Source organism: Perissodus microlepis, chromosome 6, assembly GCF_051167445.1.
Source record: "Perissodus microlepis isolate ML-2025 ecotype Zambia chromosome 6, ASM5116744v1, whole genome shotgun sequence".
Lineage (NCBI taxonomy): Eukaryota > Metazoa > Chordata > Actinopteri > Cichliformes > Cichlidae > Perissodus > Perissodus microlepis.
In genome coordinates, this window is record NC_140466.1 from 21630150 (window position 1) to 21646284 (window position 16135).

General features: G+C 39.7%; 3 protein-coding genes across 4 annotated transcripts; all 3 read right to left on the reverse strand.

Moving 5' to 3' along the window:
* Window positions 1-224: 224 nt before the first annotated feature.
* Window positions 225-3048, reverse strand: odam (odontogenic, ameloblast associated). 2 transcript variants are annotated; one of them, XM_084930002.1, is made up of 10 exons: window positions 2937-3048; window positions 2752-2817; window positions 2629-2664; window positions 2494-2541; window positions 2099-2347; window positions 1913-1969; window positions 1699-1821; window positions 787-816; window positions 589-672; window positions 225-446 (listed from the first exon to the last, which is right to left on the reverse strand). In XM_084930002.1, exons 1-10 carry the CDS (start codon window positions 2988-2990, stop codon window positions 411-413), a joined length of 783 nt encoding a protein of 260 aa, XP_084786128.1. In that variant the 5' UTR covers window positions 2991-3048; the 3' UTR covers window positions 225-410. The 2 variants fall into 2 exon arrangements, with proteins under 2 accessions (XP_084786128.1, XP_084786127.1); XM_084930001.1 differs by having other exon boundaries at window positions 232-446; window positions 787-819; window positions 2937-3047.
* A 1315-nt stretch (window positions 3049-4363) lies between these two features.
* Window positions 4364-5766, reverse strand: scpp9 (secretory calcium-binding phosphoprotein 9). Its single transcript, XM_084930003.1, has 8 exons — window positions 5626-5766; window positions 5528-5542; window positions 5271-5435; window positions 5094-5177; window positions 4947-5012; window positions 4808-4873; window positions 4689-4721; window positions 4364-4577 (listed from the first exon to the last, which is right to left on the reverse strand). The coding sequence occupies exons 1-8, from the start codon at window positions 5668-5670 to the stop codon at window positions 4518-4520; spliced, it is 534 nt and encodes a 177-aa protein (XP_084786129.1). The 5' UTR covers window positions 5671-5766; the 3' UTR covers window positions 4364-4517.
* Window positions 5767-8513: 2747 nt separating this feature from the next.
* Window positions 8514-16099, reverse strand: LOC146385616 (uncharacterized). Its single transcript, XM_084931422.1, has 11 exons — window positions 15949-16099; window positions 14824-14879; window positions 14626-14691; window positions 13486-14523; window positions 12687-12795; window positions 11861-11982; window positions 11259-11379; window positions 11020-11156; window positions 10784-10932; window positions 9389-9537; window positions 8514-9129 (listed from the first exon to the last, which is right to left on the reverse strand). The coding sequence occupies exons 1-11, from the start codon at window positions 16067-16069 to the stop codon at window positions 9101-9103; spliced, it is 2097 nt and encodes a 698-aa protein (XP_084787548.1). The 5' UTR covers window positions 16070-16099; the 3' UTR covers window positions 8514-9100.
* Window positions 16100-16135: the final 36 nt, after the last annotated feature.

Sequence of the window (16135 nt, forward strand, 5' to 3'; positions counted from 1 at the left end):
TGTTCTCATGCTGCCATTCACCAAGGCTTTCTGTCACAATGTGCATCTTATCAAACAATTTTGCTATCTTAGACCTTAGACCTTAGAACAGAACCCGAGTCAGAATTTACTGACTAATATTAACTATGTTGCTTGTTTTGCATTTTCCTCACAAAAAAGTTTGATTGTTAACTTTTTTAAAAATCTTTGTTATTTGTGATATATTCAGAAAATTATTCCTGCAATTCAAGCTTTTATTTCTGTGTACAACAATGAACTTTCTGACACAAATTTATCTGACAAACGTCTTTATTTAACATGGTATGAAAGCACTGGGGAAAAAAATAGTAGAATTTCTGCAAGTTTCAGTCAGGCTGTGGCCAAATACAGAGTATCTCATTTGTTGCCTAATGATCTTACGGCTGTGACATCTAAGGCTCAAACAGGAATGGGAAGTTAACCTGGCCCTAGAGAAATTAGAAAAAGGTATATTACTGAAAATCAAATTTCCCAAATGACATCAATGAAGGACTCTATGAATATGCAACATGCATTAATTCCTGTGCATGTGAAGCCTTTAAAGGGTCTGTACTTGTATAAAAATCATACCTCATCAACCCCAGGGCCAGATGCATCACCACGAGGATCAGGAGGAACTGTGGCAGACTCTTTCTTTGACCCCAGTGGCCATGTCTGTCACAGAGCAAAGTACAAACATGAAGCAGTTAAACAAAATGTCTTTTTTTTTTTTTTTTTTTTTTATTCTAATGTTTAATTTAGGTGAAATAAATAGCAGAGAACACTCACATGTTCTGTCTGTGGCTTTGGCTTGGAAGCCTGCTGAAATTAGATGATAAGCATAAACATTAGATTACAAGCTTCAAAAGTCATAGCAGAACATGCCATAAACAGTAATTAAGTAGCAGCATTATTTTTTTAAATACCCATTAAACTGTCCATGAATTATATGCATCATTTGCATAAAAGTAGCAGGAAATGAGCTCTGCCATGAAACAAAATAAACTTACATAAGTTGCACTGATAAATAATTACATGTGTGAGTTGTCACCCAGCACTGAAGTGCTGATGTGCCACTGCGCTGGCATGAATTCAGCAGTTATCTGCTAAGACAGACTGACAGTGTGGTCAGTATGCCAGACAGCAGTCATTGCATAACAGCTAATGTACCCACACAGTAATGATTCATCTGCAGCTATGTTATTATCATCAAGCCTTGCCTTTGACTCATCATTGTCTGTAGGTCTTAAACTTCAAAGTAGTACAGATGCTTGGAGCAGCATTTTCCATCATTTTGGTTTGTTTTACTAGCGGCTGTTTTTGCTGAATACATCTGTGCAAAGTCAGTAGAGTGAGAAGATGTGTTTGGTCTTATATCAGGTAAAAATGTCGGTCCAGTTTTCCCTAAGATGCTTATAGTAAGAGTAGAAACATTAGAATGATTTAAGTACAAGTAGACACTGCAATAGTTGTACACCCTTAATATCTGCATGTCCTTTTCCAGAGAAAACAATTTTATTATATTTATTATAGATAGATCGATAGATAGATATTGTATTATTTAATACTGTTGGAACTTTAACCTTTTTGCTACTGTCCTTACTGTCTTGGAGCAACTGTGACCACATAACTTCTCCTGGTTTTAATAAAATATTATTCCTCAAAATTTCTGTACTCCAGCTTGTATTTATCATGTCTGACCTGCAGAGGGAGCTGTGGTCTCTGTGTCGTTCTTTCCAGGTTCTGCTGACCGTTGTTGGGCTGCAGCCCTGCATTATTCCTCTGCTGGGGATAGCCATAAGCTGGTACAAAGTAAGGGAAACCCTGTGGACGACAGAAACAATTTAAATCTCCACTGAGCATGTAAATAAATGTATTAACTCTTGCAAAGAGGGCAGGATGTTTGATTTCATACCTGAGGCCTATGAAACTGAGGAAATCTGTAAGATGGATACTGAAACTGTGGAAACATCTGAAAATAAAAGTTAAAAAGGAATGGTTAATTCCTAATTTTTAGATGGAAAATAAATTTCAGCACATCCAATCACATCACAAATCAATGATAAAAACAGAAATGTGTTTTTAGCCTGCCATATTCTACCTGCATAGGGTTTTGTGCCTGCTGAGGGATGTTAGGATTGTTGGGGTCCGGTTGAGGTCCAAGCTGCTCTTGTTGACCATTGGGGAAAAACATGGGTGTAAACTGGTTGCCCTGGTTGGGGACGAGTAGTTGGGGTCCCTGTGGACCAAAAGGGCCTGCCACTTGAGGGTTTAAGTTCACCACCTGTGGGGTAAGCAGCACCTCAGGCTGCTGCTGCTGCAGCACAAACTGGGGCAATATTGAAGAGCCCTGCAGAAAGAGTGTCTGCTCATGTCAACGTCAATGGGTTTTTTTTTAAATGCAGATATTTTAACATTTTACTGAAGAAGGCACAGAGTTAGTCAAGGCAACAAAGAGCTGCATGGTAATTGGCATCTCATAAGCATGATGCATACCTGCGCTTGTCCCATAGCTGCAAGAGCTAATGCATTCAGTCTCAGGATCTGAATATACAAGAAGAGCAGAATTATTATGACTAATGTTGTTTCTTTAGCTGCCCAACACATAGAAAGGCTTTAGAAGCTCATTACCTCATTGCTATTGCTCGCAATAATTCCAATCTGGACCTATTGTCAAAGAAACAGTTGTCAAAACATTAAATGTGATGTTTAACACAGCACTTTATGTAGATACACTATAAAGCTATAACTTACTGGCAGAGCAAAGCTTGTCCTAAACAGACAAATCAGCAGTAGAGCAGTGTGCAGCTTCATGATGTCCTGCAGTGTGTACAGACAAACTCAGTGCAAGCACAGAAGTTTGCTGAGCATCATACAACCACATACATTTCACAAAGAATATGTCCACAGAAGCAATGAGCACCAAAAGCTCATCTTACCTTTTCTCTGTTCTGTGTCCTCTTTCTGTGTCTGCCTCCCGACCTTCTCTGCATCACGTTTAAATTACTCCCATCAGAGCTGATATAGTCCACCACCGACCCATCCAAACAATATGCGGTCAGTGTGACAGACATTTCTCATGGCAACAGACTCAGACACTTACAACACAGAGCAGGTAAGTGTGTAATTAGGTGTAAGTCATGTCTCTAAATACCATGACGCGTTCTGTTTCAAGTTGTTAAAAAGAGTCCAAATAATCTCAGTTTAAAACTTAATGCAAATACAGAAATTACAAAATCACCAGAGCTGCATGTTGAGGTCATCACTGTAGCGTCCAGGTGTGCTGTGTACATTCTTCACTTTGGTTCTGTGATCTCTTAAAGTAAGAAAAGCTTGTGTAAAGTGTAACACTGCATTGCATAATTATTATAATTCCAAAAGGAACTTTTGCATGTCATGAGAAAAAAAAGAAAAGCAGAAAGTTTGAGCATATATTCAAACATTTGTCACATCCCGCTCAGTCTGATGTTGGCATCTAATTGGTGAATCATTTGTACTAATGGTTGAGTGTACTCAGTGTTATGTTCACCAGGTTTCGCTTACACCAGCCATTATACCAGCCTATTTATTTATACATTGTGCTCACTAATATTTTATTACAGTTAAAGAAGTATTCAAATGTGCCTGGTGCAATCTCACATGTTAAAGTGTCCTTGGGAAAGATTCAGAACCCCAAATTTCCCCTCATGGACCCATTTCTGTGTGTGCACAGAATAAAAGTGGGTGTGAATATCACTTGTTTTGTAAAGAATTATATTAAAGCGCGACATAATTGCAATCCAATCCATTTGCATGGTTCAAATGGCTCCATTTTATTCATTTGGCCACACCAGTGTGACTGTGAACAAACTTGCACAATCCTGAAAGTGAAGCAGCTTGCTTGAACTGAACCATCATCAGTTTTATGCGCACCTGTACATAATGCCAGTAACTAACACTTTTTTATGCCACACCAGCACATCTTGTGTTCTAAGTTCTGGGAATTTGCTGATAGTGCAGAGACATAAGTGCCTCTGTATGTCTGTATATGCTGAAAAGCTGTAGGAGGAGCTGTTTGAAAGAACTTCAGAACTGCATCATGTTTGCTGTATCATGTGTGTTCACTCATTCTCCTTGACTTCAGTATATCTGTATTATCTTTATCAATGGAATTAGTGGCAAGTGGGTTGGTAGTCATTTTTGTTATTTTGATCTTTTTAAAAAATCGTATTTTATATTATTTTTGATAACATTTTATGGATGTCCGCTTCACTATCTAGCATGAGTTGTAGTTTTATGAAACATATATGTCCTTTAGATGGCAGCACAGATCCACGGATGGTCTACGGCATAAAACTCATACAAGACAAATTTTATTTAGAGTATGATTAATTTTATTAGAAAGTGAACACACTGTAACAAACCACTTTAACAAAAGTAATCAATTTATGAATAATCACAGGAGTTTACTTTTAGTTTTATAATATTCAATATTTCTTGTAGATTCAATTCAAAGCTAATGTTACAGTAATGGTGTCAGCTTAAATATCCTTGTTGCAGGGTGCTGCTGTTGGTGATGCAGAAGGAGCGGAAGAAGGAATCTGAGAAAATAATAAGAGAAAAAATAGTAATTTTTCTAGCAGAATATGGTTTTTGCAAACTGTGAGTAACTTTTTAAAAAACTTTTTATGGTTTATTTTGTGCAGTCTCACCTTCACGGTGTTTTCCGCTTTTATAATCTGGCGCTGTGGAGTCACAGAGCAACATTTATCCAGTGTAGTTTTCATTCATATTGCACAGCCTTTGAGACAAAAGATTCATTGTTTCCTACCCTGAATCTTCCGAGAGGATCAGGCTGAACTGGAAGCTGCTGTGGAGCAGCACCAGCAGGGTTCCCCTAAACAAAAACAGGAAATGTAACATTTCTGCAAACAATAACCACTGACACACTGAAGGTAAAGGTTGATTACCATCGCAGGTTGCTGAGGAGCATTCATTGGTGCCATTTGGGGTACTCCCATGAAAGGAACCTGGTACTAGAGAAGCAAGACAGATGATGCTCTTAAACCTGCAACAAGTTGTGTTGTTAACACCACAACAGTAAGTGCCTCACTAACCGCATTGACTGCAGGGACAGCAGGGAAAGGGTACACATTGCCGACCTGAGCTGGAACGACAAAAGCAGGAACTCGAGGAACAAACTGTGAGAAGGAAAAATAAGTGTTACTTAGATTCACTGCAAAATATCGGTGAAAAGTCACATTGTCGCTCAAACTTAAATCCAGTGGACTGACCTGAGCAAACTGGGGCTGCCCTATAACGCCTGCTCCACCGCCAGCAACAATGGGTGGATTCAGACCACCAACCAGCATCCCGGGGTTTGCTCCATTTAAGAGTCCTCCATTTAAGAGTCCTCCATTCAACATCCCTGCATTCATAGCAGCCAGCAGCCTTGCAGTCTGCATGGAGCAGGAAAAAGACTTATTGCCTGTGGCCTAATTTTGATTATTGTGCAAAGTATGCATACATCCATAGTCTGACTGTAGCTTACCTTGCCTGCATTGACCTGAAATAAATTTAGATGAGATATACACATTAGTATAGATATATACACATATGGATAGATGGATAGATAGATTGACTACTCACATAGCTGAGGGTTGCTACAAATGCTGCGAAGAGAAAAAGCTTCATTTTGCACCTTGAATCGTGTAAAAACACACAGACCTTGTACGTTTTTGCTCTGGCTTCAACTGTTATGTGCCCAGAAAGCTGACAGTAACTCTCTGTTTCAAAGACGCCTTTTATCAGTCAAAGAGATTATTATGAGCCAATTAGAGAGGAGAACTGCCTTATTCACATGCTATATTTGTCACCTGCGTGTCATGGGAAGTTGCAATATGGCATCTATGGTTTCTCTACAATACAAGATTTAAAGAAATGTAATGCAGCAAAGTCCCTGTTTTCAAAGAAACTTCAGCCAGTTGACACACTGACATTGTTCTTGACAGAGCTGAGTGACCACAAAAAAATAACGCAGTGATTCATTGTCGCGGGAAGGCTTTCTAGAGGCTTGTGGAAGCTGACTTAAACCCAGCATGGACCTCGTTAATGTTGTGGGTTGTGGTTACAAGAGGCAAACAACTGACATCATAGTCATCAAGAGCTTTTGTAGATCACACTGTAAAAAATATGTGCATGTGTGTGTTTGTGTTCAGGCTTTACCCATTAAGCCTGAACAACAACATATTTGCCAGAAAATTCTAACTGTTTCTTAAACTAGAGTGTTTATTGAACCTTCTTTTTATTTTGAAAGAAATAAAATATCAATTTGCATGTATGAGTTTTAATTTGTATCATTTTTTGCTGCGTCCAGCATTTTTGTGCAATTTGTTGGTCACAGTTGATGTGTTTTAAACAAAAAGAAGTACAAATTTGGGTTTAGGGATTGTTTTTTTAAATCACGCTGATGATGTAGAGGTATCAGAACCACATGTATCTAAAAGAATATGTTGTAGTGTTAAATTTAATCGAACATTTCACCTTTACTGTGTCAAGCTGCATGCAGACTGTTTATGAGAAGATGTTTGTGACTTCATGAAAACACCCGGGCATAAATGGCATCTTGTGATTTGATTCATGTCTAGAGGTATAAATGGCATGTTGCCTGCTGCTGTTTTATAATTAAAAGTTAAAACAAGTGCCTCAGACATGGCTGGGTGCCTTACTGTAATTTGTGATGACTTTATAACAGTGACAAACTTTTTATTTGCCCACCCACACGCCACACTCTCAACCAATGTACACACTCACTCACAGTGACCCTCGGGAAATCAGTTAATCTGTAATAAAATTCTGAAAAAACAGAAAGGCTATAGCTTGTTTCATGAGCACATGTTCAGAGCTATTACATACATTACTGTTTGGTTGGATGGTTACTTTGTCATATACCGAAGCAGTCTGGGAATGTTTTTCCTTTTGCTGACTCTGCAGCTGACAGCAGACCAGGTAAACACCCTCTGTGGAAGTTTGGTCTGGAGCTAATTACACACTGTCATGCAGTTACAATTAAGAAACTATTTTTTTCTGTTTTCAGTTTTAAAGGACAAAAGGTTCTCTCTAATGCAAATGCAGTTGTTCATCTGATTTATATTATTTTAGGTACTGTTTTTTTTCCAAAAGAAAACAAGCTGTGCCAGGAATTTCATGCTGATGTGACGGATTTATAGTTTTCAAATGTTCAAGAGAGACCATCTGGAAGTAGCTTGAAGCTGTGTATTGTAAACAGAAGGCTGTGTGTATTTTTATCAGCCTCTTATATGAAAATAACAGCCATCAGATGGAGGCACACCCATGACCCTGCTGAATTTATTCAGTGTTTTGTTCAAGACAGACTTGACAGATTTGTTTTGTGCAATAGGAGTTCAATCATTTATTGGTCATTAGTTACAGTGATCTACAACAGTAAAGTGTCAACAGGTATTAAGGAGAACCACAATCAGTGTTTAGCAATGAATCTGTGAAAAATGCTTCGTCTCATTCCACTTGCTTCTCCTCAGTATCTACCCCAGAGCATTCTTCCTCATCTTCAGCTGGCGTAGTCTTCATCACCGGAGACTGCGTCCTCCTGAGGCGAGCTGCGACTGACCGTCGAAACCTCAGCTTGCCGCTCGGCTTTGCAGCACCAACAACACCGCCCAAGGGTTGTGGGTTATTTTGCCCGACTGCTGACATCAGCTGCACTTGGCCAGGGGTCAACACGACACTCTGAGGCCCTCCGCCGACATTTCTCTGTGGCAGCACTGCAAACAGCCCACCTCCAGCTTGCTGCGTCCCTGGCCCTTGCAGATTCATGGTGGCTCCTCCTGCCTGGCCCATGAGAAAAGCTCCACCTTCTGGGAGAACTGCAACTGGAATTAGTTGTTGCGGTGGAGCCTGACCTACAGGGTTCCCAAGTGGCTGGATAAACAAAGTATTACCAACTTGGACTACTTGTGCCACAAAGGGCTGACCAGTCAGTGGAACCCCATTTTGAGCCCCAGCGTTTGCACCGTTGGCAGCTCCTGGTCCTCCATTGTTCTTCACTCCCCTATTGGCAAGTGCCTCAGCACTCCCTGAAGACACACCACTCTCCACCACAAGGGCCAGGCTCTGAAAGATAACCCACAGCATGCAGTACATGTTTTAGCTCAGTGCAAGCAGCAGATGATCAGCAGGTGAAGCGCCGCTTCTTTCTTTACTTATATAGAAGGCGTCAGACTCGGCGATCACCAGAAAAGGTCCAATCAGAATGCTTTATCTCATCAAAACGAGATGCCGTAATCATCATGACCAAGCAGCAGGTTATTTTTTGCTTTGTCGCCTTACAGCAGGCCATTATTTAGGATCAAGCGGCAAACCAAAATCAACTACCAGTGACTTGCATTCTTAAAAACCATTGTTGAAGAGCTATTCATCTCATGAAGTAACACAAACACACGCAAAAAAGAAAAGGAATGAAGAAAAGATATCAGAACATGAAATGATATTTACCAGAGTCTTTTTGTAGGAGACTTTATTTCAGCACAAACATCAATAAGCAACAGAGTTTACTGAAATATTCTGAAATTGTGAATTTCTTTGCTGTCTATTGCCTTTAGTTAGCAGTGTAAGGAAACATAATATATGAGGACAAACATGTACACATTTGCTACTAAGTTAGCCAATACAGGTGCTATTTTACATTTGCTAGTATCAAACAGGAATCTGCAATTGTCTGCCACTAATTGTGGTACTACCTGGCACTGTGTACTGCACAATGTTTTTTCTACCATCAAGCTGCAATAACTTTGCCCCAGTTTGGAATGCATTGTAGTAAAGATTTTGAACGCAGCCAGCAAAAAAATAACTACTTCTTTCTTCTAATAGACGGTTCTAGCAGCTCAGTCTAAATTACAGATCAGTGATTTAAATGTCCATGCTTAGCCTTACACAAAGCTTTGTTTATAGCGGGAGGTAACATGGGTTTGTTTCATCTGTACTTGTCAGAGCGTGTACTGTATCATTTTGAATAGACAGAACTTCAAGCTACAACACTGGAGCAGCTTTTGCAAGCTTATGTAGTAGATGAGGAACAAAGCGAAGCTCAGAAAAGCAGGTTGGCATCCATGTCCTCTGCAGAGAGACAAGTTACAAAGAGTTAGAGTTTGCATTTAAATGATCAACTAACAGTACCAGAAAACATCAAATTCTGAACATATTTTAGAGCAACATGCTGGGTTTTCATCTTAAATCTTGGAAGATATATTCAGATTGGAGCATCACATTTCTGAAACCTCTACTATCTATGCAATTATATAGGCCTTGACCATGAACGTACTACATCATTTATGGGAAGGTTTCTCACAAATATAAGAAACGATGAACCTCTCACCATTCCTGATATCAAAACAGGTGATCCACTCCTTAAATGATACCAGTTTGTCTTTGTCAGCATCGCACTCCTGAAAGAAGCGAGAGGTGCAGTGCTCCATTGGCACCAGGGGGACCCTGAGAGGGGCCAGCTCTGAGTGGGACAAAAACCTGTAGAGGAAAAAGAACTGTTTTTGATCACTGTGAGCAAACAGAGTGCGCAGGATGATTGAGTAAGTGTTTTCCTGACATACTAGTTATTGTTATTGTTGTTACAGGTCATTGAAGCCTTTTGACCAAAAATCGTTTGTGGGTCCTTGTTCTGGACTGAAAACTAAAGGACACCACTACATTTGAGATCTGCATGAAACTTTTAAAGAGCAGCTCACAACATATTTTTATAAGCTTGCTTTTAACTAGTAGATATTATTAATGTGTTTTAATAGTTGTGTTTTTGTTTGTTGATTGTTCTTGTGAAGCACTTTGCTATTCTTATCTAGACAGGTGCTATATGAATACTTTTGATTTGCTTTTTCTTACTTGTTACAGTTATTTTTGCCTATTCAATTTTTCCTCAGAAGTCAATGTGCCATATAATTGCATTAGCAATAAATTTAATAACGCTCTATATTAACAGTTGCTGCGCTGAGCGGGCAGCTCCTGAAGCATTTGAAGTGTCGGAATGTGGAAATTTCAACATCGCTTGAAAAAACTGACCACTAGCAACGTCCCTCTCACCAGTAGGCTAAGTGATTTTTAGCCAATTACAAGTTGAATCTGGTAGTTGGGGTTGTTAGCTAAGATACCGTCATTAAGAAGCAGCACAACTAATGTGTCTATGCGAGCTAATTTGTGATGTGCACCGCTGGCCCGGCCATTTATTTTTTAATGCACCTTCTCAGATTAATTCACTGCGTGTCGTGCCCAGGGCTGGACTGGGACAAAAAATCGGCCCGGGCATTTTGACTAGAGACCGGCCCACCAGGTATTATAGGAAAAGCCATAAAGCCTTTGAATGAAAACAAACGCTGGCCAGTCCAGCTATGGTCGTGCCATCCCTTCCCAGGGTTGCCAACCCCTGGAGTAGGGGTTTACACATTCACCTGACATGTTCAAGGTCTCTGGTTAGAGACCAGGAAGAGGCGCAAATACCCTTTGGTGTTGAAACAGGAAGGGTATCTGGTGGAAAAAGCTGCCAAATCAAGTGGTGCTATCTGTGGGGACCCCGTGTGAAAAGGGAGCAGCCAAAAGAAGCGTCTTCTTATAACTGTGTGATTAAGGATGTGCTTTTTACAGTCTGTCGGTCATCTGTGACATATATATCTTTCCATATTGTTCTATAACCAATAACTCCCCTAACTAGCTAGCTTTTTTTTAAAGAAGATACTATATGCAAAACCAGTGTATAAAAATGTACCTATCAGATGGGTGCTGGTCCAGCTGAGCAAACTGCCAGTGTACTGGGTAGATGTACATGTTATAGTTCTTCTCAAAGTCCTGTGCGAGAAGCTCAACAGAGTGATTGCCTGCATGAAGGCGCCTCTCACTCTCAAAGATTTTCTTCACCTGAAAAATACAGGAGACCACACTTTGGCTGGTTTCAGTCACTTAAACACAGTAGTTGTAAAGAGCTGTTGGAGTAGTAAGCCTTACTCTGAAACGCTGTTTAGGAGTGAGGAAGCCAGGAGTTATGGAGTCATGTTCGTAGAGCTGGAGCAGCACGTTTTTGAGCCAATCTCTCATTCGTAGAGGAAACTGCACCCGCTCAGTGTCCACACATGGAGGTATCACTGAGACAGAGAGGACAGAAAAAAAGCATCAGATGTTTTAATTAGTTCTTTCTTCACCATACTAAATTATACAGTTTGTACAGTGTTTAAATACAGTCTCACATTTGCATGGCCCAGTGTAGTCTAGGTGAAGTCTGTGTCCTTTCTTAGTGCCCTCTAAGTTGCATTTAGTAGCAAAGAGTTCACATGATGTGTCATACGTTTTGTTGTCTGTCCCACAAACCTAAACAAAAACAAAAGTGTTTAAATAAATGAAGAGAGAAGATCAACTTTTAGCCACTGTCCTCAAAGAGTTTATGCAGGCAGGACTTGTGAGGAAAGGAAGACACAATACGAAGATAAAATTCCAAATTTGTGGTTTGCAGCTCACCTTCAGCCTACTATCAGACCCTTGACCTTCTCACAACAAGCAATCTGGGTCAAATAATATGAAAAGAAAACCTGCTGGCTCACCATAACAGGCAGGGTAGTTAGAGCTAATATTAAAACAAAAGTGTTCTCTGCTTTGTCTTTCAATTAAGTCAAAATGCCCACAATGACATCTGTACTTTTTCCTTTTTCTCCTCAATAAACAATATGAACGCTTCACAAGGCTGCTGCAGACAAGTGTGTCACAACCACAGAGCATCACATAAAACGTATGAGCATAAATGAATAACAATATGTAAGTGTGACATTTCTTTTATAGGCATCAACATACTTACATAGTCAAACTCATTCACACTGGGAGGGCACTCTGACGGTTCTTGACACACACACCCTGGCTTATTGTCCGCATCAAGTTTGCATGTTTTTCCACGTTTGCAACGGAAGTTTTCACATGGATCTGGAAGAAAACACAAACACCGGTTGGATCTCTGACCCATATTTCACCTGATTTCTAGAAACAGTGAGATAAATTATTTATTTTCCTAGCTTGTTTTAAAGTTTTTCTTGCAATAGAGCCCAGTACGCTACGATAACCTCACATCATCCTCTACATTCCTTTAGTATAGAGTTGGTATAGCGATTAAATTCGACTTGATCTCTCTTATTCACTTTTAAGCCTGCAGAGCTGTGTTTTGGTAGTGACTGTGAAGCAGAGAGGCACTATTCATGCGGAAGTTTAAGCAAAATGATTCAGTCAGCAGATTCCCCATGTGAGACTATTCGGATGGTGTATTAGTCAGTATATAGTGAATGCTGCTGCTGACCAGACACTCAGCAGTTCTATACTGTAAGAATAACACGTTATATGAACGATAACGTTAAATTTAAAACAATGTTAAACTTCCTTGAAGTGGAGACTTTCACCAGCCTGTATTATTTACATTTATTTCTAGTCTTGTGTTAAATTAGAGATGTTGTTAATTCCTTTTATCTTTATCATATCATGATAAAGATAAAATATCATATCATCTTTTGCTTACATAACTGTCAACTTATAGAAAGTATCTGGCTTTATTAATGGACCTAGAAATACCAGTAATCATGTCACAGAAGGCTAAGGAGGAAGCCTTCAACAGAAACAATCAATAGAAAAAAAATAACCAGTAGGGGTTTCTGGGAGTTGTATGTCTCCGCCAAGAGAGGGCCTGGACCTTGGGTACAGTTCGGCTGCGGCTCTTATCTGCACCGGATTCACACCAACTAAAGGACCCTGGGAAAGTACAAAAAGACATGTAAAGGCAGACTCATGCATGTATAAAATCCTTCTCCTTTTCCTCCTCCTAGTACTAATAATATTAGTAATAACGTGAAGGTACTATAGAAAGAGAAAAAACAAAGGTCAAGTTGCCCCAATGAAAACTGCAATATCAGCTTTTTTTGTAAACTTTGGGCTGATTAGTGCTGCTAAATGTTGTCAATGCTGTCAAAGGTTAGACGTAAACTTGCAGAGAGTTTCAAAAGCCTTAAACTTGCAAGTGAAATCTTCTTTTTTACTTGCACTGCACTGATCTCTAGCAGGCTAATTAGCTGGGTCAGTTTCACAAATGAAAAAAAGCCCACTGACAGGGAGATATATCTCCTTTAACCACTTCAAGATATACACAGGTGATTTGTAGATGCAGTGTGCAGGGCAGATTATGTCCTCTGTTACCTCCTTACCAAGGAAATTATTCCAGCTTAAACTCAATAATTAATTTTAACTATCAGTTCTTAAAACATTTTCACTGTGGGCTGATTTTAAAATGGCACCAAGAGGGTTTGAGTCTAAACTTGTCTTCCTCTCTTTCTCTTTCCCTGCTTTCCTGTCTTTCTATCTTTATCCAATGATGCCTAAAAGGCCAAAATAATAATAATGATAATCTACTGTAAAGAAAGAAAATATAGGTAATATAAGCATTACCCATTTTCCTGCCCTTCTCCTCTTTGTCTTTTGGTCTGTATTGTCAGTGCTGCTGCTCTCAGACTCAGGATCCTGTCGGCCCTCTTCTTGTCCGGGTTGTGTATCCTCCCTGTCCGGAGAGTGCTTCCTTGACCTTTGGTTTTTCTTTTGCTTCCTCGTTTTCCCCTTAGTGTGACTTCCACCCACATTCTTACTCTTCTCTTCCTCCTTTCCAGATAGAGTGGCCCTCAATTCAAGCTCTGCATCGCCCTTTGGCTCTGGATGATCCACATTTGCTTCAGGTTCTTTCTTGGCGCTTACGTCTTGGTCTGAGGAATCTTTGTCCTGTGTCTGATCAGACACCTCCTCGCTGTGTGCTGCCTCTGTGTTTTGCATGCCTTGTTCATAGTCATCAGCGATATTGGCCATTTCTTTCCCACTGGTTTCTTTCTCTCTGATGTCTGTTTTTGAAGTAGGCTTGGCGTCATCAGAGTGGGTTTTGTCGTTAGCTGATGCAGTCTGTAGAAGTTGTAGGAGGCTACTATCAGCAGCATAGTCCAGATTGACTGGAATCACTGATTCTGTGCTGCCATCTTCCTCTAGCAGTGCTTCAGTAGGTTCTTCCTTCCTTTCTGAATGAGTCATCTTCTGCACCTTCTCCTCTATCACATCTTCCACACTGTCTTCTTTCACTTCTTCCTCATCCAGCAAATGTTTCTTTGTCTCTGAATTCTCATCCAACTTCTCCTGATCCTCAGCGACCTCAACCACCTCGCTAGACTCAACCTTGGCTTTGTCAGCTTCTACTTCTTCCTCCTCCAGCTCTCTTACTTCAGCTTCATCTTCCTCTTCAGCCTCTTTCGTCAGGAGGTCTACCAGTTCTTCTTCACTCAACAGAACTGCAGTGCTTTTCTCTCGCTTTTCAGCCCTCTCTCCATCTTCCTTGTTAGCGTTGTCTTCAGAACTCAGTTCCTCGTCTTCCTGCTCCTGGCTGCTGGCCTCAAATGTGACTAGAGTGGGTAAGATCTTTGGCTTATTGGCTTCCACTGTGATAGCATCCTGAAACAGGAGAAAAGGAAAATTATTTATCGACTGTATAAAATGACACGATACATTTAGTATTAGAATTTAAAACTCTAGATGAAGAAGATGTTACTGTACCTTTTCTTTGTTTGTGTGCAAACTCTTATGCAACCCATGATGCTTTCCATGAGGTTTACTTTTCACCTGAAGATAATGAGAAACATCTGTAATATTTATTGTATGGTGAACACATTATCATATTGTGTTTTTGACATAAGTTCTAGTCTTTGATCATTTTTACTCATTGACTTAAGAAGAAGAATATTTACTACTCACAGACAGAGCAAATGTTGCTGCCAGTAAGCAAAGGAATACTAAGCAGGCCTTCATACCTGTAAGATCAAAGTGAATCATTTAAACCTTGGATAAATTGTCTAAAAATGGATAACATGTAAGTTCTTAGATTTTGAAACCACTACAGAATTGAATATTTCAGAAAAATATTACACTAAAGGCTAAAAAGCTGTTCATAAGCTATCAATACATTCTACTCTGGCTTCTCCATTTTCACAACAAAGATGTGAACTTGGCACATCTTTCAAAGTGGAAACAACTGAATGCATCTGTATGCTGCCAGCACATTCATGACGAGCAGAGCTGTGGGCCCAGCCTCCACTATCGCCAAGGTTACAGGCCTCTGATATGCACCTCGCTCTCAAAAGTCACATTCAGAGCTAAAGTAAACACCAGAAGCTACCAGACTGGAAAAATTTGACTAAGTCCACAAACTTTTTGTGTCTCTGGAGCCCAACGACAAAGATATTAATGGGTCTGTCTGGTAAAATAGCTCTCAGCACAGTTCTCAGATGTGAAAGTAATGCTGGGGAGAGAGTGTACACACCAAAGCGATAAATTAGTCTTTATACTTTGAATAATTTAAAAGTTACCAAAGACACTATTATAACTACTCTATTACATGATTGCTCCATCTTTAATAAAAATTAATAGACATTATAAAAACATTTAGATATGATATTTCTCTAAATTATATGCACCAAATTAGTACTTCCAAATATGGAGCACATATTAAATAGTGCCACCACTTTCTACAAAAGTATCAAAGCATCGTCATCAATAGCTCACCAGCATAAAGCTGTGGCCCTAAGTATTCAAGCCAGCAGTCGCACATACAGCAAGCAATAGTTTAAATGCAGTAACTAGTTAGTGAACAAGATGAATGTCAAACGCACATTACTGTTTTGCTATATATAAATGGAGTTGCAAAGCACTATTAATTCCAGCTATTTTATTGGTTCTTTTATTGCTGTAATTTTAATATGTGTGTCTGAAACAGGTCTGTCTTGTAAAGGAGACATTGAGCCTCAGTAGAACTACCTGTATAAATAAAGGTAAAATAAATGAGAAATGAAACTCTGTGTGTCACAGAAATTAGGATTTTACCTGAGGCTGGCAGTCGCAAGAAAAAGTATCCCGCAAAAACAGCAGCGTGCCTGTGCTGAACCTGTGAAGATGTCCTTTTGTATTCAAGACAGTGCACACTCTGTCCACACAAACTAAGCATTCAACACACACACACACACACAGACACACATACAGTTTTTTTTTTCAGGGTTTAGGATGCCACTGC

Coding starts and splice junctions, on each gene's coding strand:
- odam (XM_084930001.1), bottom strand. CDS start 2,990: ATGCAGAGAAGGTCGGGAGGCAGACACAGAAAGAGGACACAGAACAGA. Junction 1,822..1,912: donor CTCAGTTTCATAGGCCTCAG/GTATGAAATCAA, acceptor TGTCGTCCACAG/GGTTTCCCTTACTTTGTACC. Junction 673..786: donor CAAAGCCACAGACAGAACAT/GTGAGTGTTCTC, acceptor GCTCTGTGACAG/ACATGGCCACTGGGGTCAAA.
- scpp9 (XM_084930003.1), bottom strand. CDS start 5,670: ATGAAGCTTTTTCTCTTCGCAGCATTTGTAGCAACCCTCAGCTAT. Junction 5,178..5,270: donor GGCAGCCCCAGTTTGCTCAG/GTCAGTCCACTG, acceptor TCCTTCTCACAG/TTTGTTCCTCGAGTTCCTGC. Junction 4,874..4,946: donor CTCCTCAGCAACCTGCGATG/GTAATCAACCTT, acceptor GTTTTTGTTTAG/GGGAACCCTGCTGGTGCTGC.
- LOC146385616 (XM_084931422.1), bottom strand. CDS start 16,069: ATGCTTAGTTTGTGTGGACAGAGTGTGCACTGTCTTGAATACAAAAGG. Junction 12,796..13,485: donor GGAGAAGGGCAGGAAAATGG/GTAATGCTTATA, acceptor GTACTTTCCCAG/GGTCCTTTAGTTGGTGTGAA. Junction 9,130..9,388: donor CTGTTTTGATATCAGGAATG/GTGAGAGGTTCA, acceptor GTCTCTCTGCAG/AGGACATGGATGCCAACCTG.